The sequence below is a fragment of the Diprion similis genome, chromosome 8 (genome assembly GCF_021155765.1).
Source record: "Diprion similis isolate iyDipSimi1 chromosome 8, iyDipSimi1.1, whole genome shotgun sequence".
In the NCBI taxonomy this organism is placed as follows: Eukaryota; Metazoa; Arthropoda; class Insecta; order Hymenoptera; family Diprionidae; genus Diprion; species Diprion similis.
Window position 1 is genome coordinate 15,091,996 of NC_060112.1, and position 23,219 is coordinate 15,115,214.

General features: G+C 41.7%; 1 protein-coding gene across 6 annotated transcripts in view; it reads left to right on the forward strand.

Moving 5' to 3' along the window:
• LOC124409202 (synaptotagmin-7) overlaps positions 1-23,219 on the forward strand; it is a 165,474-nt gene that overhangs the window by 117,700 nt on the left and 24,555 nt on the right. The window contains exons 1-2 of one of the 6 annotated variants that reach the window (XM_046886662.1): positions 4,326-4,450; positions 20,990-21,062. The exons of 4 other annotated variants lie outside the window; for them this stretch is intronic. In XM_046886662.1, the coding sequence (XP_046742618.1) occupies positions 20,998-21,062 (65 nt within the window). In that variant the 5' untranslated portion in view covers positions 4,326-4,450; positions 20,990-20,997. Of the gene's footprint in view, positions 1-4,325; positions 4,451-20,944; positions 21,063-23,219 lie in introns of those variants that run through there. One more of the 6 variants, XM_046886663.1, reaches the window with a different exon arrangement.

A 23,219-nucleotide genomic window follows, 5' to 3' on the forward strand; every position in this document is an offset into this window, starting at 1 on the left:
AATGTGTTTTTATTTTTTATTTCACCCACGCTTTCACCTTACACTCTTCCTCCTGCTTCGTCTCTTGAAGGAGAAAGCACATCTAATTGAAACGTTCCAGTTCGCCAACATCAACGTCGGTTTCTCTCGCGCTGTAGTTATAATACGCGAATACTAGACCCACTACAACGAAATAGAAAATGAGGACGATGTCTGTAATAAAGCTCGCTTTCTCATTTTGACTTCCCTTTGAGTGAGAGATGCGAAAAGGCGAATCTCACTCCGGCTTTGGCAGTGAAAGCAGGAGCACTTCTGCACTCGACACATTTTGGGAAAATGAGAAATTAACGTACAAATGTAAGAACTAATGGGTACGATGACGGTTGGTTTTGTCGTATATATACGTTCTGGTATAAAAAAGATTGAGCGTTTAGAAACGTTGCGGAAACGCTCGGCTGGAATTATTGCCCTTTTAATGAATTCACATTTATTATTTCAGGAATCATGGTGAAAGAGTATAGAATAGAGTACATTTTATCATAGCCATGGGAAATGTCCCCTAGGGTGGTGCAAGGCGAATGAATACAATAAACAGCCTGTTACAAAAATAATTAACCGGATACTGCCGCAGAACAGGGCTTTCATTTCACTATTATTAAGGGATATGCGATTGGTGTTTGCCCATATAGCAATAGAGTAAACATCTTCAGAAACACGGGAAATGAAATTGAGAATATTGACAGGTTCATAGAGTAACTAAAATTGGAAGATACGATGACGTCATAAGACGAAACTGAACCTCGTGGTACCTCTGCCCGCAGTTTCGCGTAAGTAAAAAAAAACCGTCGGATTCACGAACAGCCGGCGTACGATTAGATAGATACTAACGAAACCATTCGATGACTGTCGTGGCGCATCCGAAATTAGATACCTTATGCAGCAGAGAGAAAGAGAGAGAGAGAGAGACACGTCACACATGCCGTCGACTTTTACCTCGTCACAGAGTCGTTGACCTCTTTGCGTGTCGCAAACCCTACGTAGTTATTATACCTTATAACATGACGTGCGTGGTGATACTGACTGCCATTGTGGAAATACTCACGCAACATGACAAGTTTCAAGCACCGGTGATCGCCAGCGAGTCACCAGCATTGCATATATCGCTTTCTTTTGCACCTTTTCACGCGTCAAGATAAATAGCAAAGGGAAAAAGTATGACAGGGATATGGGAAACGGGAAATGGGAAATGGGATGTATACGGGGATGATACGCATTCGAAGCTGAAAACTTGCTCACACACAGCACCGTAAAGGTATTCTTTCAAAGCGATTTACGACCTTGTCTTATCACGCGTATATATATATACCGCCTGCACAGTGTATATATCTATTTCAATCTCCGTTCACCAGGAGCTTTCAAATTTCCTGCAAAATGTAAACTTTCACACGTGGTAGGCTTCGTTTTTTTATTTTTTCCTTCATTCTTCTTCCCTATTTTCTCGTTATTTGTATCGAAGCTGATATCGCATTACACGCAACCCTCCGTCCTTGGAGCCACCTTCGTGCCTTCACACCTCACTTTTTCTCCCTCGTCGTCCTAACCGCATGAATTTTCCCTCATTCGGAAACACTTTTTTGGGATGACAACAGGGGATGGTCGTTTTCCGGGAACTGGGATGACGGGAAAACGGAGGAAAAACTACCGCCCAGCTTTCCCACCTCATATTACTCCTTCCTCGTAACGTGTTTTGCACATTCACTTTTATCAAACTCGCGTAGACCTAGCGTTTTGCTGTTGAATATATAACACTTCCAATTAATTCCAAACAGTAGTTCAACCGGACTTCCTGTCAGGTGTAAAATTGTGTATTAATTGAGAGAAAGGCGCAGTGCATGATGTACGAGTGTATTGCGTTTGAATATCTAACATCACCGAGAGTGAGACAAAGAAGAAGAAAGGAAGGGAATCACACGGTGTCCGGTAAAAAATCCGTAAAAAATTCAAGGACATTTCCAGGACATTTTCAAGACATTTTTGGGCTATTCAAGGACATTAAAAATAGATTTCCAGGACTTTTGAAGCACATTTCCAGGACCACTGGACACCATGAATCAGTTTTAGCGATTTCACAGACTGGATTCTTCCGTACAGGGTAAAAATCGACAGTCTTTGATTATTATTAATATCCTTGTTGTTGTTTCCTACCCAACACATTTTAATATACGCATCTTGCATTACATTAACAAGAATAAGCCTGAATGTTGTGTTCTCTTAGAATCAGCGCGGCAATATTATTCTGAAAAAATAAAACAATTTCTTTTTTCCAACGTCCGAAGTCTTTACGTACGTTGAAGTGAATCGTGTAGCTTGCGGGTAAGTTTCATAAAATATTACTCTCACCGAGGCAAACAGTTTGGGTTTAATTTGCCGCTGCTTGTGGGGATTCAATTAATTAGCCGCCTCACGATGAGTGGCAAATAAGAAGGAAACTGGCAGCTCTGCGCAAGGAGAAACGTTGCTCGGGCTTAATCAAAGATGCATCACTATGAGATATTTGCAAAAGTGTCTAATTTAGAAATAGAACGAGATTAACGCGCAAGATGACACAGCCTGAGGAGAACGTGTGTTTTTGCTTCCGTGCGTTATGTATCCAGCGAATTTATGGGGTTTATGGAAAGTTTCCGTAGAAAATGTTGAATTTACGTGCTGAAACATGGAGAGATGACATCGGCTGAAATAACAAACACTATTTATCCAGCTCCTCGGTGCATGTCACGCTGGTATAATTTACAACTTGGATAAATGTCTCGACAAACAAGCCGTATACGCAGTTTCACATCGAAATATGGAATCTCTACTCTGCTGTTTTTTTTTCGGCGATACCGCATCTATTCACGCGACGTTAAATCTTGACTATCATTTTTTTTCTACTATACCCTACGCAATTTCCAACATCTTCGGTGCTATTTCTGATGCCAAATACGAAAAACAGAAGCCGTTTGGGTAAGCCAAACATCGAGAACCATTTCCATGACGAAATTTATCGTTTGATACGAATGCCTGTACCACATGACGCTACCGTCTAAAGAATAATAGCAACTTACTTCCACCTACTTGATCTTTTCCGGTCTTATAGGTACTTTTGACAGTTGATATTATGTCGTCTAACATCTGTACGCTCAATTATATAGATATAACGGTGTAATTAAGGGGCGCTGCGCGTTTGTAGAACCATGATAAATCGTCAATGGACTGATTTTTTCGAGGTGTCCAAAACATGTGTACCTTATACACAAACAAAGGTTCAGGAGTTCTGGAACTTTTTTTAGTTCATTGGTCATCATTAATTAGCGACATTCATCATGCCGAAGAAATGACTATTTCTCAGTAATAAACGATTGCGTTTATAGCGGGGTTTCAAGTTAGCATTCGACTGACTTGAACTGCAAAGTTTAACTTCCTTAGTCTTAACTTTCTGGGAAAGCTAAATTCAAGAGTGAAAGTTATATAAAAGGATCAAAGTAATTATCAAAATCAAATAATTCTGTGCTGTCAGAAATATTTGAGGATCTCTAAAGTGAATTCGAAGTGTCTGAGAGATCCTTGCCGCTAAATTGAAACATTATTAATCGCGTAACTTCAATTCCGTACAGTTTGGTTCAAAAATGATTGCTTACATGCAATTTTTACCTGTGAAAAATAAGCTTATTAGCCAATAAAACTTCCCGTGACGCTGCAAGCTCACTCTAGCAGCTTCGCATAGTGAATCATTCATTCGTAACCCCGCATCCTTGCAGGTGATTTTTAACGAGCTCTAGCGATGCGTGCGGTTTGGAAGATGAAACCACCCAGCGCATAAGCGCGACATTGCACGGGCGCGTAGTTTCAATTTGAATAAACTTCCGTATTACGCATCATAGGTACATACATACATACCTACTCTTAAACCATTTCACAACACTTTTCCATTCCGCATCTCTCCGTTCCTCGCTCATCTGTTTCCACGAAGATCCAAGATGGCGCCAAAGCGTCCAAGGCTCGAGGGTTGGATCCAAACGCGCGCGGCGCGAACGCGACGCTTCGAAAGCTCAGTCAGTGGTGCGACTCCGTTTCAGTCAGACCGGTGTTCCGTGATCGAGGCCCGAGTACACTTACCCTACGCATTTTAGCATGGGAGGCAGGACGTAGTGTCTGACTTGACAGTGATACTTTCTACTGTGATAAATCTAGCCGGTTCAAGTCAAAGACGCAGGCTATTTATTACACTCATCCAATCTGTGTGAATAATGAAGTTCAGATAATAATTGATCCACGTTCTCAAAAGCGGTATATCAACTGATTCTCGCCGTGAAATATCACTGGAAAAAATTTGAAATCTACTTTCTTTTACTATATGTCGTTTGTATATCTAATTGAAGTTCCAGACAAGTTTTGGTAAAAATTGTATCGTCAACCGCATCACATGTATTTGGTAAGATGAGAACGAGATTTTAAGGTTCCATGGTGTCACAACAATCAAATATAAGCCGGTGAAAATTAACATGTGTGTATATATACATACATATGTATATTAGGGTAGTCGTTAAATTTTTTTTTTTCCTTGGAACTTTCAATTCATGGTCGTAGATCAGCCATAAATATGAGAAAAAAACAACTCGCTAATTTTTTCAGATTTTTGTTTCGAGCCTTGAATTGTTCAGGATTAGAATGGAATTCCTCACACATACTCTTCCTATATAATCGAAAGTAAGGACGTTTCGAAACTCAACGAAGATTACAAAAAAAAAAGTGTAAAATACAACGTTATATATATATAGCTTGAAAAATGATTAAAAAATAATATACTGAATTAAAACACTGACGGCTCGTTTGGAATGTACAATCTACAGAGAAACTAAATGCTGAGAATAAAAATCGGGAAAAATTAGAGAGAAATTTTTTTTTACATTTGAAGCCCATTTATGACCATCCAACATGATCTTCCGTTTAACGACCACCCTAATATATATAATTGGCTCACAATTAGTCGTAGTAGTTTTACTTTCATAGTTCGTAGTAATAAAGGGTATTACCGGAAACTATGGAAACTACTACGACTAATTACCAGACCGTGATCATCGAATGCATTAGTAAAAAAGTTAGCCAAGTTTCCTCCGCGAGCCGTGCGCCAGAAGACAAGAAAACACAGTATTTCTCTACTTTAGGCGGTAAGCGTGAATATTGCCAAGACACGCGAAGCCGGGATGACAATGGGCAGAATCGGCTGGACCCATAATTCACACCGCGGCAATGTTATCTTGGGGATGGAATCCGAAACACAAAGGGTTCATGGTAGGAATTATCAAGTGGGCTCGTCGCTTCGCGTCTTGGCTCGCTTCAATTTACCACTTTCAACCCGCCTCACCGTCGACCCCTTCGTTTCGGACGCATTTACCAAATGCCTCAACCCCCTTCGGAAACCCGCCAACCAATCCAATGTACAATCGTGCACAGATGTAAGGAAGTTCGGGTTGCATCCAAGTAGAAATGATTTCTATCTTGACCCAGGCCTGAATCCGGTTGAATAGATACGAACTGATTGCCGGGCTAACGAAGCCTAAAGGGTGAGGGGTAATTACACCCTCTCTCTCCCCGATCTCCGCCGATTGTGCAAATCAACCCCGAAGCCACTTGTCCCGGGGCGAATTTCCCCGATGAAAAAGGGACGCACTGAGGGACGGGCAACGGAAAGGTAACGCCTTGAATTCAAATATCCTCACTTTCGATCTGAATACAGAGAATACGCCACGGGGTGCCAGCCGCTACCCTTCCATGCATATTACTTTCTCCTACTAACATACCACGCATCTCTGAGACGGCAGTTAGCCCTACACGGCAGCCATTTTCTTTTACACAAGCCCCGCGTCGCGGTAAGAATTGCGCGGTGTCTAGCTCGGTTGACGATGCTGATGGATAGAGTTTTTGTCTTTTTTTTCCTCGACGTCGAACGGCTGGTGAAGAGTCTGACTTTGACGTAACGTTGCAGGCTGAGGTTCTGGATTAGTCAGTGATCTTGTTCTGTTTCTTGGTCTCAGAGGCTACCCCTTGTGGAATGGTTAAGGCCAAGAAATTACGGGTAGAGAGATTTGTGGAGAAAGGCTGCAGGCCTTCGGTCCTTAATACCTTGAGATCGATTAGCAATACAAAAGCCGATACCGATGTGTACGAGAATATACACGTTGAGGTGAGATTTTCGCCGGATTATCAGTCAAATCCTGCGGTATATCGGGATATTGGAGAAGGCTGGAGACCATTTGGTAATTGAAAAAGCCTTCGAGCGAACGGGGCTGCAAAGCAGACGCCGCGTCCTTGGTGCATTCAATTTTTTCGCTTCACGTGCTCGACGCCTTGTGCTGCACAGGCGGAAGTGAAATGAAGTTGGAGAAGGTGTTGACAGTTCGGTAATGAAAGACGAGTGCTGGGTTGGGGGGGTTGCTATGCGCAGCGTGACCCACTGGCGAAATCCTTCCTCTTTCACGTCAACCTGCTCAAGCGTCGCCGTTCACCTCCTCGAGATTTACTGAGAAATTTTTCATACTCGTATGAAAATGAATTCCATTTGAAATGAGTAATAAAACGTTACAGTCACATGCCAACTCGACCAATGATAAGCCCCGATCATCTCAAAGTCATTTCATATTTTTTTCCAACATTCTACTGGGTAAAAAACGTGATCTGAATTTTTTTCAAGTTTTTTTTTATTGAACCGTTTATTTTTTATAAATATTTGAAATTGATTGCGAATGCCCATTTTTTAAAATCTGAAAATGTTCTCAATGATTTAGTGAATGACACAAAACTTTCCCTGTTAAGGAAAACGTGGGCTGAATTTTTTTTTTCTATTTTTTTATCACTCAATTCGGAATTTTTAAATTTTTAACCCAAAATTATCTTTACTAATCAGAGTGACGCATCGTCGAATTGGTAAAACCAAACATTTACAAGTAAATTGACCCTTATTTGACGCTTACGATTTGATCCTGCGTTAATTTTGGGTTTAAAAATTGAAAAATTTCGAATTAAGTGATGAAAAAAAATGGAAAAAAAATTCGACCCACATTTTACTTAACGGGGAGTGTTTTGCGTGACTCACTAGATTTTCGAGAATTGTATCAGGTTTTAAAAAATGGGCATTTGCAATCGTCTTCAAATATTTATAAAAAATAAACGGATATCTTCCCTGTGTCTGCGGAAGTAATATAGGAGGATCACGCAATTTCATGAATAATCACTCTTTTTACCGATGTGCGAATCGATCGTCAAGATGGCTTTTGCCTTTCGCACGGTCGCGTCATCGTTTGTTTTTCCCCCATACATTGCAGACTCGTATTACGCATGGTATTTATACTTCGAGTATACGGGGAATGCATCAATTATTCCGCACCGTGGCAGGTAACTTGTGGTGGATTGCTTACTCAGTTATGCGTCTGCAAATACGCAATATATTGTTGTTGATTGTTGTGTTAAAAGTGAAGCGTTCATTTCTTCCAACTTCGCACTTGATTTGTCAATAGTTTTCAGCCATTTTTTTCACCCATCCTACTGTATTGTTATAACTTATGCACTACGCAATATGAATGCTATGCAAAATAGTATTTAAGCATCTTCTAACCAAGTGCAAGCTACTTCGCGACTGCTTCCGCATGACCCTTACTGACTTTGAGAGTGCTAATTTTGGGACTTTTCGAAAATATAAATCGTTAAAATTTTATTCACAAGGAAAGCTTATGTGATGGCTTTGAATTATGATTAAAAAAAAAAAAAAAAAAGTAATTGGTGTTACGATCTGAACTGAGCAGCGGTATCAATTTACCAAAAAATAAAATGAATGCAGTCGTAAATAATTTTGTGTAAAGTTATGGCAACTTGGATTTCTGATCGACCCCCCCCCCCCCCCCCCCCCGTGTTTGCGCAATATATCGTCTCGTACATGTGCCAAACTACTATCCCGAATTTACGGCTGGGTCAGAATTCGATCCGACTTTACTCTCCACGTTTCCATTTACGAACTAATATCAAAGCTTGGCTAGTAGAGCGTACGTACAGAAAGCCAATCTGATCCACTCCGGCCTTCTGCAGGCTTTACCATTAACCTGGTATAAAATGAAGTTGGGATCCATCGATGCTCACTTTCAATTTCGCTAGAACCACGCTCCGCTGTATATATTATATGTATATATATATATATATATATATATATATATGTGTGTGTGTATATACATATGTATATTCTAGCAAAAGCTTGGGAAGTTTAATAATCTGTTATACCTACAGCGAGTTTTTCCAGCGAAAAAGAAAGATAACTCGGTCGGCAGTTTATGGCTCGCGGTTAAAAGTCATGGTCGCTTTTTCTCTTTCGGTTTTCTGTTTTTTCGTACAATGAATAAATCATATGTGAGAGAAATGACAGATGAAATGCCATTGACCGTTCGCCAGTTTGACTGTTTGAATAATTGATGACCTCCCTGCTGGATTCGGTTATGAAAAAAGCTATTGCCGTTTTATTTTTCCGTATTTTTATTTCCAACCGAATTCAGTTCTGTCGCACGTTTGCTCGACAGTATTAATATCGATTATATAGATTTACTAGCTGAACAAACTGCGTGGCCACCTCCGTTGTGTACATAGAATATATTGAGCAGATACCTATATACCTACATAGGTAGATAGGTATTGATGGAAGAAAGGCATCGGCAATATCAATCCAACTATTATTGTTACCAAATTGTGTCTCCGCAATGCGCCCTGCAGCCAGAGAATCGTTTATATCTGTGCTTTTCAGCCGCAGCAGGTTCAATCAGCCTGCACAGCTCTTCTTCTCCACAACTGCCGTTTCTTGGCTTTCATCCTCTCTCGGGGTTCTTTTTTATCGTCTTCTTTCTCTGCCTCTCTCTCCCTCTCTCTTTCTCTTTCCATTCAATCGTCCCTAGGTTCTAGACTCATTATACTTTCTAATGTCGAGCGAATAAATTCAATATAATCTTCAAATTGAAGTTGAAGTGGCCTATTGTCCGCAGAGAGGAAAGGCTCGTCGTCCTGTTTGTTCCGCATTCCCTCTCTCTCTCTCTCTCTCTCTCTCTCTCTCTCTTACACACACACACACACACACACACACACACACACACACACACACACACACACACACACGTTTCTACCCACATCATAAATGGCCAGTCAAAATTATACGTGCGGAATTTCGTTCGCTTCGTTTTAGAGGCGAATTTACGGTGTCAAATATTGTCAAAAGTCACGAATTATCAACGGTGTATGAGTATGTTATGCTTTCATTACTCGTGAGTAATTTTGAACACGACTCTTCCCTCTTGTCGCCGTTGTAACTTTGTCAATAAGAGATTAAACCTGTCGGAAAATTCGAGGGTAGAAATTGCTAAATTGCAAAATACACAGTGACGTTGAATAATTATTGATCACGATGAAGGTATACATGGGGATGAAAGGGAAATTCAAGACTAATGAAGTCAAAAATCATTCCTCAAATCTCCTACTTGGTCGTACTTGGACGTTGAAAAATCAATTCTATTTACACCTATGAGAAAATTAAGTATTCATATACGTCAGGATTTTATACCCTGTGTGACATTATTCAATGTCAGTATAAGAAGCTGTCATCGGATATAAAAAATTGAGAAAAAAATATTTTCCAGAAGCTCGATAATAAATGTCAAGTCAATTGTTACTAATTTCCAGAATTACAAAACAATAATATGTTGGCTGTAACCTCGGATGATTACGCTTGTCTATCACTGTCTACTCACCTATTCTTCATAATAATCTCAATATTTATCAACGGATTTCGGGTATTTTTTCCATCGATCCATAAAAACTCTTTATACCATAGTTAAATTAAAACCTCGCGTGACAGAAAATTTGCATAAAATTACTCCCTTGTACATAAGATAATAAATATTTCATTCCGTCTGAAGTATTTCACGATCTCTGATGAACCATTTGATAAAATTAGGTCTATATAACTGAAAAACGAGAAGTTGATTATGTTCTCATTCATGATCAATTCATCACGTTCATATTGCTCCCACGTAAAGCTCTGCAACATAAATGTTTAAAAAAAAATGTTAAATCCCTTATAAAAAGTGTCTTCAAGATCATTGATCATATGCCAAACGCTGGCAGATACGCGAGTAGATATGAATTCTGACAGATGTTTTGACGCATTCTTCGTTTTCGGTCCAACAAATTTCCTCCTCAAAGATCCGTCACATAGAAGACCGAGTTAACGTGATCCTGCAGCTAGATAGAAATAGCTTACACGGACAACCTGTTGAGCCCATTTATCGAGAAGAAGTCAATACGCGACTACATTCCACTTATAAACGAGTCGAGGATCAATCGATAGACACGATCAGCCACCGAGGGGTGAACATCGCGCGATTGTCGAGATAGATTATTCACGCATATTACTAATCCGCACACGGCATCGTCGAGGGTCGTTGTCATTCACAATTTACCTGGTCCCTCGGTTTGGTCGAGCGCGATAAGACCCATTATTAATTGCTTCATCAAATCCGACCGACACCCATGGGTTCTCCATCAGCATTAGGCGACATAGCCATGCACCCAGGCTCTTCCAAGGTAGATCCCCGAATCCCAAAGTCCTAAAACTCAGCAGGTTCGCCCATCAAATCACCGTGATTACTCGTCCGCCTGATCCTGCAGCGCAGAAAAGCGCATCCAGCCTCCTGAATTAATGAACCCGTTATCATCCCCCGCAGAGAGCAAGCTGCGTATTAACATCCGCCGCAATTAGCACCGTCGACTCTGATGTTGCACTCTTTGGTCCAACGAGCTGCATCCCGCATATTTCTTAATCAAAGTCAGCGCATATCCTGATGCTACAGAGAGCTTTCACCACGGATACTTCGCTCGTCTTCTCACACTCTGAGACAACGTGTACGACCTGAATCCAGCGTTCGTATTGATCAAAGAAAGGGGTTGTAGACACAGTTTTCGGTTTTTCTTTTCTTCTATTAATATTATCCGCAATGTTTTACTGCTCCTCGTGTAACGTATCGAGTCAGTACACGTTGCATCCGATGCATGTTGTTCATGGTTAAACATAAACTGTATTATAGTGCATTGAATTGTACCAGGTTCGTGCTCTTCCGGATCGAAGGGATCGTAAAATTGAGAGCTTTAATGCAACGCCTGCTAGGTATCCCTTTTCGCTATCGCCTGCATCCACTCGCCCTTATGTCGCTTCCACCCTCCGGTGGCAGTGAGAAGAACCTTCGGTTAAACCCTCTAGACTCCGAAGAGTTTGCGCAGGGAATCGTAAAAGGCGGTAGCCTGAGTACGTACTTACTATTGAACAGCTGTTCTCAAGAGTTTCACGCAAACAAAGTAAGAAGAGAATATTTTTTTTTTCCTTCCCTTATTTGATTACTTGCGTGCAGGGGGTGTGTGGGGGGGGGGGGGGGGGAGTGACGTGAGTGTGTTTACTTTTTATGGGAAATTTACTAGTACGATAAAAAAAAAAAAAAAAACAAGTTCACCGTAGAGGCTCCGGTATTTTCAAACGAAAAAAAACAAAAAAATAACGGAAAAAAGGAAGTGAAAGGACGAAAAAACTTACACGGCTATTCACTTGGCCTGCAATCTAATGTACCGTCTAGTATTTTATGGAATCGTCACAAAAACGATTTTCACCGGACACTGGCGCGTCCATTAACCGCGTTATACTGACTCTCGTTATCTTACTCGTCGACATTACGACCCTGGAACTCCGTCCGTGATCTCTGCGAATTACAAATTATCCTAAGCTAACAGCTTAGTCAGTGGAAACCGATTCGGATTCAAGCTTTACGCGAAAATTATGCAAATTTAATGCTTACGTTTGATTGCGGGTTAAATAAACAATCTTGCCATCATACCTCAAATTATTGCTGCGGCTGGAATTGGTTGGTTGGTTTGTAGGTAAAAAAATTTAAGCATGATTGAATTCATGTTAACGGTACCTATCTATACATTTTTTGTTTCGTTTTTCTATTTCGCGGAGACGTCTTTCTACATTCCCGTGATATCAAATATATCCGTATAAAATGGTTAAAGAGAAACTGGAAAACTCGAATATTTTTCTATCCACCCAAGACGGCAGAAACTAACTTTGAAGGAAATGTGGGATTTTAGCGCCGTCTTTGGGTTGGCGTGAAAAGAATTTTGTGCCACGGCAGGAAGTTATACGTGCCAAAATTCTGATTCAAGGATTCTTAGGGCAGCACGAGGGTAAACTTAGAGTCTCGAATTACGATGCACGACGTCGTAAAGTATCCAAAATTATACTTTTTTTTACACTGTCGGAAAATATGGGCTATTACTTTTTCCAAGTTTCAAGCCCTGCAGCGCCCTCTTCCGTGAATAACTTCCTACTTTTCATCGGTAGGTAGATAATTCGTTGGAATTTAAAGCTTTCGTCTTATTAATATTTCAAGCACCTCCACACCCTGCGCAGCTAACCCCCGTGAAATAATTTTCACCGTTAAAGTTGGGAGAGCACCCGAGCCTACAGCCGTGAATACATTGTGCCTTGTGCCTTGTGCCTTGTGCCTCAGCGGCACTCAAAGACACGGGGGAGTGACAAAGACGCCGTTGAGATTCTTCGGTATTCCTAAATCGTATGAACGACCCCTCAAATTCATTTACGCCAAGACTCGCGTTGAATTGCAATTGCCTCGATCTTCTGAAAGCTCGGTCACGGCCTTACCCGCAATTTAATTCACAGCCGTATCTTGCTAAATTAGAAAACTCTTTTGGCAACGTAGAAAAATACATATCACGTATATAATGCAAGAGATGCACTCAGCGAGCGTCGCGTCAACGTCGATTTCACGCATAGATTCCACACTTCGTTTATCAACTGTGTGGAAAAAAGAATCTTCCAAAATCGAAAACGTTCATGAGACGCAATTTATAACAATTTATCTTAATAATCGTCCCTTACGGTCGGACGACTTCGTTACGCAACGTTGAACAGCCCCTAAAACGTAGGAAACAATTCAGGTGTAAAGTGTCGAATGGCTTCGATATATGATTTTTTTTTTTTTTTTTTTTGTCAAGCGTGTAGGAAACTGGATTCAAGTCCCCTGTATTTAATTCTACTGGGTGTGTCGAACAACCCGACATGACTGGTGATTGAATCACGCTTGTTAATCAATTCCTTTCTCTACACTCGTCGTGTCGGTAGCCCGAGGCGATTGTGACTGCATAAATTTTCACCTGCAAAGGTACGCTCGACTTGTTCACACTAATGTGTCGAGAATTCAGTGCACTCGTGTTTCGGACAAAATTTACGTTTCAACAACAATTTTCGGCTAATGGGTTTGTTCAGCAGATACCGCTGATAAGTTTTGTTTCAGAGGTCGGAGAAAAGCGGCTGAATTTTGCAAGCGGTTGCAGGGTGGGGGCAAAGATATATTTTCGAGGGTAGATAGCCTTCGGTGAAATACTACGACAGCTCACCGAGCAGCGTTTACTTTTCTTATAACCGCCAAGTTCAAGTCTCCAAGAATTTTGTGCTCCCTCATTTCGCTCCGAGGCTCCCTTAATTCGTGATATCGCTTTATTCATTTACGTATTCAACTATTTACTTACGTGTCAACCCTCGTTGCTTACTTCAATTACCTGCGGCAGCGTAGCGTACTTTGGACCAAGTGAGTAATTAGGTTTAAAGAAAATCTAAATTTCGTAATTCGAGGTATCGAATGAAGGATATTTTTATTGCAAATGTGAAAAGAACTAATGCCACGTTTTACGTATTATAGTCACATTCAGGTAGAACCGTGTGACAAGGATTGACGTAATCTCTGCGAGTATTTAATCGTCGCTTATCACTTTTACTTTAGCTGGACCGCTCGTATACACTGACATCCAGACGTGCTTGGCTGCGGGAATTGCTATTCCATGCGCGGATGCATGAGCCATAAAACCGGTTGTCCATTGGTTTATTCGACCTTTCGAAGTAACTCGGGGATTAGCTTTAGCGCTACATTAACCTTTAACTCTTTGAGGCTGGTTCTCCTGTCGCATTATAAATTATTCGAGTGATTGAGTTGCGATTTTGTGCCAGCATCGAGCCCAGACGTACGTTTACGCTCTGGTCATTCGTGCGAACTGAAAGCACAGCCTCCCTTTTCAGTTAACCGTTACCAAAAGCTGTCACGGATGAAGTGTCGTAATGCGTTATAGAAAGTGTCTCACAAACAGTGTGAAGTGAAGAATGATAATAATAATATAGATACAAATATCCAGGAGCTCTGATTTGAGTTAGTTAAATCGAATTTAATTAAAACGATATTGTCTCCGTCAAAGTGAAAATTCAAGAGACCAGTTGTAATACTAAGTTGAATATTTCACTTTTGTGTAATTGCATTCTCTATAAATCGCTTTACATGAAATTCCCCCGTAACCCATCGGGTAATTATAAGAAATACCGAATAAAACAACCAAAGTTTCTTGCTTTTAAGTATATTTTTTTTTTTTGTACTCAAACAAGAAAAGAATTCTGATAAAAATTCTGTCGTGTATTGCCGTCTGCGGCTGGTCCTGTTCTGAAAGAGAGTGAAGGTAAGAAAAAAACAAAAAAAAAAAGAATAATAAAAACAGCTTGACCCTTCTGACAATGCAAGATGCCAAGTTTTGTGTTGCCTTCTGTTGAGTGATAAGGGTACAATTGGTATAGATGTAAAAGGAGAAGTAAGAACCGGATGAAAGGTTTATGGGATCTTCCAACTAAAGCATCAAGGTGGACAAACCCGTCGAACATGCCCAGATCGATTTTCGCGGTGTCCTTCGTGCCTCGATGGCACGTGTTGAACCGTTGACTAACAATAAGACCTGCACTATACGCACGCGGCAATTTACAGGATTTCAGTGAAAAGATACACGCCGACCAGCATCGCCGGGGCGAGTTGGATAATCTCGGAAGGTCGTACCCAAGGGCACTTTTATTCGGAAGGAATCGCGAGCCGGTCTTCCGTACTACATATTCCATCAGCGTAGAAGCGCCCCAGACTCGCATCCCCTTCCTCGAAGGGTTAAGGTCAACACAGTGGACGCGTGGCGCTGAGCCAAGGGGGTTTGGACTTTCGTAACGGTGAAATCTCCCAGGCTGACACTGCGTGGGTAGGTAGGTTGGTACCTACAAACCTGTTGCTCAACGGAGCCACCGGTGACCCGTTAAACGTGGAACTGAGCTTACCGAGCTCTCTTTCCTCCATTTCCACATCTTGGAAGCGCGAGCTGCAATAAACGAACCGTAGAATCGAATCGTTAAACTCGAGCCCCAACGATAGAAATGAAAGGCAATATACCGGCAATATCCGTGAGGAGGTGAATTCTTCGAACAATATTCTCTCTCTAACCACCCTTTTCTCCGTTCCTCATCCTTAACGTCGACTCGGGCAATCGGACGGGGAGTTATTGACTTTGGGGTAAAGATTCATTAGTTTTCTTCGAGGGGTCAGCCGGGGGCGCTTAGGAGGTCAACTATCGGCCCCTATCTTCGCGTCTTCGTGTCGTCTGCTGCCCTGACACCGTGTCTTCTTCCTTGCGTCCTTGCGATCGGCCCAGAGTGTCAACTTTGCTCGTACCGACCCGGACGGGCGGCCTGGCCGTGGTAGTTCGGTCGCATCGATCCGTCGACCCCCTTCCACCCCGTCGTCGACCTGGTGCCCGGACCGCCGACGAACAGGAGCGGAGTCCTTTCCTACCATCTCGAACCTCGGTGGGAAGGTTGATGCCTTCCCACAATCCACGAGGTACCTACACTGTGTAGTCAGTATTTTTGGGAGGTATTTTGATCTTGGATGTCCGGCACACCTGCCCCCGACAGCTTTTGCCCCACTGGCACTTACTTTTCTCGCATATTTCATTAGGATCCTGGTGCACATCTCGGAGGGCTTTCATTTTTCGTTACTTCCTTTGTTCTTTACGACAAAGAGCTTCGGAAATCTTTTACCTCCGCGTAATTTCGTGTTTGAAGTGGAGGATACTTCGTCGAGAGGAGTAATGAGCTATGACTTTGACGTTTTACCACAGAGTATACTTACTGTACCTACGGCTAGGTCATTTTTTAATTATTTTTTGAAAAACCGTGAATTCCGAAAATCGTAACAATGCAAATTAACCGTCCGTCTGATTTCAAAGGTCATAAATTATAATTATTCTTCAGGGGGAAAAGTTCTAACCTGTGCAAATAGAGGAAATTTGAATATCAATTTTTTAGTTTATTTGTAAAAAAAAAAAAAAAAAAAAAAAAAAAAACGGTTTTCTCAAAATTCAAATTTCTGAACCAAAAAAGAAACTCATGAAATGCCGATGGTGAATAAACTCGAATGAGTTTTAGAAAGCCAGTCGAATGTTCACTGGTAATTGCAAAGGACGCGAGTACTTTTCAGAAAATCTATGATTCGTACAACCTGCGCCCGAATCTTTATTCTCTTGGGTAAAACTGTTATACGCATAAATAGGTATACGAAACAATTTTGCGGCTTTTATTTTCCATCGTATCTAAGACACGTACTGCGATCAATAAACCTGTCAGGAATATCGATCACCTTGTACACAATCCTTTATTCCACCAAATTCCAAAGCCTTTATCCTGGATCCTGTACGGTATTACCGGTGCAAGTATTACACGGGAAGCTGGAAGACGGATGAAAGGCGGCTCTTTGTGAAAGAGAAATTCCCTGTCTCTGACCTCTTAGAAGACACACACTTATTTTACCACGTATTCTGTATAGGCTATACATACAAATATTGGCACCGGGCGTGAGTTGATAAATTTTCTGCAGATAAATTTCGACAAAGTATTAAATCTTCTAATGGTGTTATAAACTTCGGAAAAAAATCATGCAGCACTCCCATACAATGCAGCCCCATTACCAGCAGACCATGGCATGACTATATTACCTTGTCATGGTATCGCACATTCGATGAAAAGCAGACCTTGATCAAAACGGTAAATTCGTGGAGCTTTGAAAGGTGTTGCAGAAAAAAAGGAGAAGAGAAAACTAAATTCCTCGATGGTTTTACAGCATTATTTCCAGAACCTGGGGATGAACGAGCAGGAATCGAAAAGGATTCGCTCCTGCAGTATTACTAGAGGGAAAAAGTCCCGGCTCTTGAAACGAAATTCTCGCAGTGTGAAGTGATACATGATACTCCTCCCCGGAAAATTATGACATATCCCAACGCCTCGGAGCGATCGTATCTCGAGCAGATTCACGGGCGAAAACAGCCTCCTCTCGGTCTTCACCCCCTCGCTTTTTTATCGATTCAAAGCCGTTCCCACATCCTTGAAGATATATACCATCTGATCCAACATCAGTCGAGTCTTTTCGTTCTATCTGCTTTATCCTCCATATAATGACGTCATTATTGGATATATACACGCGCTTCCCGAAGCCTACGGGACATGCGATTCTTCCCAATCTTGATTAAACGTCTTCCTTGTTCCTTCGATTTTGCCAGGTCTGAGGTACACCATCGAAGGGAAATAACCGAGCTCCGAAGCTTCGTGAATCAAGACTAACTTTTATATGCTATGCAGAGAAAATTCTTCCCAGATCTTGTAACTGTGACAAATGTGTCTTATCCGAATATTTTGGCAGGGTGAAATTGAATCACTGATATATCTCGGAAACGTGATGGAAATGAAAAGCTAACCGAAACCTTGAGGTAATCCCCGCCTCAATAAGGGTTGTGATCCTCCGAAGAGAGTGGATAGATACGTGTACTCTGAAAATTCGTGAAGATTGAATCGTAACCATAGCCGAAGTCTTTGAGAGAGTTTACGGACAGAACGAGCGGTTCGTTTCGGTGATAATACCAATTATTTAAATTGTCCGTACACCGTGAAAAGTCGGGAAATTCTTGCTTAGTCCGCGCGAAAATCTCCTGCTGTGTCGTCGGTTTGGAAGCCGGATGCGAGATCATTGTCGGTTCATATCACCGAACGATTCACGCCGAGATTATGCCACTTTATGGCCTTATAAATTATAAGGGAATTCGTATCAAGCTTCCGGTAATATGCACGGAGGTAAACGTCGTCCTGCATTCATGCTGCTGAATTCTTGTTTGTGCAACGGTTATTAGCTCTGTTATATCCGGGAAATCAGACGAGGCGCCGTCTCAGGTCGGTAAACGAATATGGCTCATGGGGTGTCGGGTCTGCAACCCCCGTAACGCTGATCAATATTTACACCCGAATGCCATGCAAACCGATAATTGGAAACCCTAAATATCCGCTTTAAGTTGACTTTGAAAATTGATTTAGAACATTTGGAAACCCGAAGAACGTAAGTAAGAACAATGTAAACAGAAATTTATCGGGAAAAAATAATTGTTTTTGTTATTATAATCTCAACTTAATCAAATTTTTGTTCATCAATTCTTCCATTCACCGTTTCCAACTCGCAATTCTCTCCTCGGTTTGAATTTCTCATTTTCGAAAACTCATCACCCACCCCATCCCCGCCCCATCTTGCAATTAGCGAACGCAATTAATCCTCGCTTTCTAAGACAATCTCACTCTGTTTTAAAAAGGGTACGAGTAAACGTCGTTCAAAACAGGAATGCGGTGGGGGGAGGGGGAGAAGAAAACTAGGCGTGAAGAACTCCCTGCCTTCTGTCTAGTTCGTAGAGTCACGCGAACTTTGGCGCGAAATACTCCCCCGAGGTTGGGCGGGAATATAATATTTAATTAAAACCAACCCTGCCCTTCTGCACTTTCACTTGGCCCTCTCCTCCCCCTTCCCTCTTCTTTGCGTAGTTACAGACCGCCAAGAGGGCTTATCCAGGCATGTATCGTAAAGGTAAACGAGAGCGGCGATTGGTAGGGCGGCATGGGGGTGGACGGCAAAGATCCCTCTCAGGGTAACGATCAAGCTCCATAAGAGTTTCTCAAAGATTAAATAAATTCGTCTGTGCACGCGTGATAAAAGCGTTGGGTGCTTCATTCGGTGTATAATTAGCGATGCTGCTGCGCACTGATTCGTTAAATTAGATTAACGAATCTCTGCGATATACATATACTTACGTACAACGTCGGAAAAGAAATCATGGCCCAAATTGATGATTCCAGTACCGCATTAGACTTGGAATTATATTTCCTGCAAAACACTTCAAACCTGCAACTCGATGCACGTTTATTCGTTTTTGCGTTTCGACGGTGGCCGACATATATTTCCATATAAATATATAATATATACCTGACGCGTGTCTCGTAAGCATGAAGAATTCCCTGATAACCATAAACTCCATGTAATGAAAATTTTCAGCATTTCTTATTGCTTAAAACTGGCGCTACAGCGTGCCGCGTGTTTCTTAATTTGCCACTCCTGTCCAAAAAAGAACGACTTTGAGGGAACGAATTTTTCATTACAATCTTCAAGCTTTCACTTCCTGAATTACAGACAGCGAGACGAATGTTTTAATGATCTTTTTTTGTGTCGTTATTAGCTGAATACTTGATCGTGTCTTGCGGTACACAGTTCTTGTTGCACCACATACCGCCTACGTCTTCCTAACTGCCCATTCCATGCGGTGAGCACCTCGGCACTACACGTACGTCTTCAACGCTTAAACGTGGGGAACATACGCGCGAAACTTGTCAAAGGGTTCAGCGGTGGCGTAGAAAAGTTTCTCCCACATCAGAGGCTTTCGAGGCAATGGGAGACTGCTGTGAAAACGGGTAATTAAATTAGAACCCAAGCCGAAATTAACTACACACGCGAGTCGGTATTATGCTAAGTAGAATCTCGGATACCACTGAGCTGAATTATCGCTATCACGACAATAGCATTTCACCGAGACCAGACCGACATCCCGAAACCCTAATCCTGCATGACCTCAACTCACCTTGCCTGTACCCACCCAGCGACATTCACCTCCCCCCTCGTCGTATTGGAGCGGTATTTCCAACCCCCGGCAAGGCTCGCCAGTGCTTAACGGAGTTTCCGAGTTTGGGCGAGAAACGAGAACTTGGAATAAGCGGCGGATTCAGCGCGAGTTGTTAAAGTAAGGATTAAAATTCGGGGCTGGGGAGATTTTTATTCGATGAAAATAGATCGTGCTGGCTTGTCACTATGATCCAGAAGGGAGGTATAACTTAATCTCCCAAACTTTCCTGTCTGACGATAAAAAAAAAAAAAATTTAACGAATCTTTTCTTCAAGTCTTTCGGTAATCTTGATGTATCGCTTGGTAAACTTTTATAAATTAGCCCCGCAGGATTCCGTAATTTTTTCACCGATGTAAGCTAAACATTGGACACAACTGTCTCTCCGCTATATAAGAGATGTACAAAAGACTGGATTCATTCGGATGGGATTTACCGGGCACCTGTTTTTCCTCGCTGGCAAAGTATTGCAAATTCTCTGATTGATTTGATATTTTCGCAGGAGAACAATCTCCGCATAGCAGCTGGAAAATACCTGTTTAGAATTCGCTTCGGTAAATTCATCTTTTTTATAAAATCAGTAAGCTTCTATTGAAAAGAAGATAAAATATTCGATCACATCGAGTCGTGCACTCCTGTGAGGAAGAAAAGAACTTGTGCAGTATAGAATATCACGTACGATATGTATAACACGTGTGATACCATGGAACCAGAAATTTTTTATAAAAAATTCGAAGCTATAATTTTCGGCAGCGTTATCCACACGCTGGAACATTACAGTATGAATTACAGTGCAATACGTCCACTTAATTCAAGTATTATGCCATGCAATACGCTCCAATTTGCAGTTTGAACAAACAAATCAGGTTTACATTTCATATCATTTCACGAGCAGCGTAGCTTTGCCTTCGATTTCATCGACGGTTGGCTCTTGATCCCAGGCTAAGACCCCATGTCAATTACAAAAGTAAAATCATCAAGCGCATGTGATGTGGTCTGACAAACTTGTATAAAATCAAAAGTCAACTTTGTACAATAGAATGAACCATGTGGGCTGCTCTCACGAGGTCACTGGAAATCATGGTCGCATTTTTCGAATACTACACGGCAAGGTAAGCTATACACTGTAAATCATATCTACTAGGAAGAACAGAATTCCAATTTTCCATAACAATGTATGTATGTACTAGCCCTAAGTTTATTACACAACAGCACGAGGCCAAAACCGTCAAGTACAGAGAAACGGGTCGGACGACCCAAACTCAAGTCACAAATCATCCAACTTAAGTCCGCATGTATCGACAACGTAACGCGCGAAACCTGGTCGGGAAATGTGACGGTTGTCTCATCGCTGTGCAGAACGTACAGCGATAAGTTATCTCACTGCTATTCTGATCAATAGCAACTCGTGTCATGTGACCAGTGTTCCAGCTTACAGGGTCACGCGCCGGACTGAACAAACAGGCATCAGTCCAGCGGACGAGTAGGCATTGGATAAAGACACATCGGACCAAGTACCGAGTGTGGTCCAGATGCAGCAGATGCGGTATTCCAGTACAACGCTCAAGCAATTCAGATGCGGTTATTGGATATCGGATTGACACACGTTCCCCTGACGCAGTCGGTGTGTGCCGATCATGGAGTCTGGAGGGTGCAGAGAGAGAGAGAGAGAGAGAGAGATAGGGAACCGGGTAGCGGATGGCGGAACGACGGCACCGGGACTTTCATGGATGTGGACTGAATATCCACCCTCGGTGTGCTCGATTTTCCCTCTGACAGAGAAACTCCGCTTCGGTGTCAATTCAAATGCGTTTCATTCAGTCTCCTCGTCTCTCGGCTCTCTCAACTTCCGCTCGACTCGAAATGAACCACCTCCACCGTGTCCTCCCTTTTTCGCCAGTATTCGAATCAGATCAAAGCTCATTCTTCTACTTTCTTTGCTGAGTCTTTTCTCTTCACTTTTACCGCTTACTCTCCGCAAGTTGGTATTGTTCTCTTTCAAAGCGGGTACTTTATACTACTTTATCTACTTGCAGGATATATAACTCGGCTGTAGACAACCTACGACGAAATTCTATATTTCTACCGAATGCTCTTCACGGCTTGTAGTCGATTACACTTACGTTTCTGTCCAAGAATATTCAACTAGGTGTAGATACCTACAGCTGCTACTCCGTTTTGAACATAGTTTTGTATTACGGTAAAAAGCAGAACTTGGACTTCTTGAGTGATGCGTCTGACCAAAACTGAGAAAGTATTTCAAGCTCGAGAGACAGTAATTGGCGGTTTCAAGTGGCAAATCACTCTTCTTTTTTGTACCTATCAAAGCTCATCATACTTTTTAAAAGCATTTTTGTTTCACCCGTGGTGCTGCTGCTTCGTACGCTCTCTGGTAATGGTTTCAGATCAATGTAGATCCTGGATTTTTCCTCGTACGTAAAGTTGAGCTTGCATTTTGTTCCCTCTAACATCATATCTTTGTGTCTAGACGGAACTTGAATTCTGCAAAGAGTTAATCCGGAGCAATTAAAGCTTGTCCGTTGAATGCCGGTACTTGTCCCTTTCAAGATTTCGTTGGTTTATTTCTTAGCTTTCGTTGAATCTCAAACACGTGTATTGCTCTGATCGGCATTCACGATCTTGGAAATTCCAAGCCAACCGGTGCAAGGTTATTGACTACCGGGTTCAGTGGAAGTTTCTTCATCTTGCATGTTATGCAGGCATTCCGCGAATGCAATATAATTCCAAAATGCTTGTAACTAATTAGCGAAGAATCTCAGGAGTCAATTATCGGAGGATATGAGAGTACAACTAAACGCATCCGGAGCGGAGGTTTTCGCTTCGGAATCCTTGTTCGAAATTGCTGGGAAGATGGTCTACAAATTTCGCGATGGTTGTGTCAAGGCAAAGAGGATTTACAAAAGAAATCCAAGACAAAGAATCCATAATAATGAGTTTAAGCTGGTAGTAGAGAACGTTGAAAATCTCTGAAAGTCAAGCGGAAAAGTGGAAGAAAAAGTAATTCCAATAAGATGTAGAAGCTACTACACCTCTTATTTCAGTAAGTCGTGCAATTGCAGGATAGAACGTGAGCAAGAAGTTATATCCACGGCGAGCCGCTTGTAGGGATGTTTATAATCCGATTTAACCCCGCAAATTAAGATAAGGCTGGAAGAAAAAGTTTAAACTAAAAAATATGTTTCACATTGGTTCTCTTCCTGAGTAAATTGCGTTGAAACAACTCCACAAAGTTCATTTTTCGTTTAATT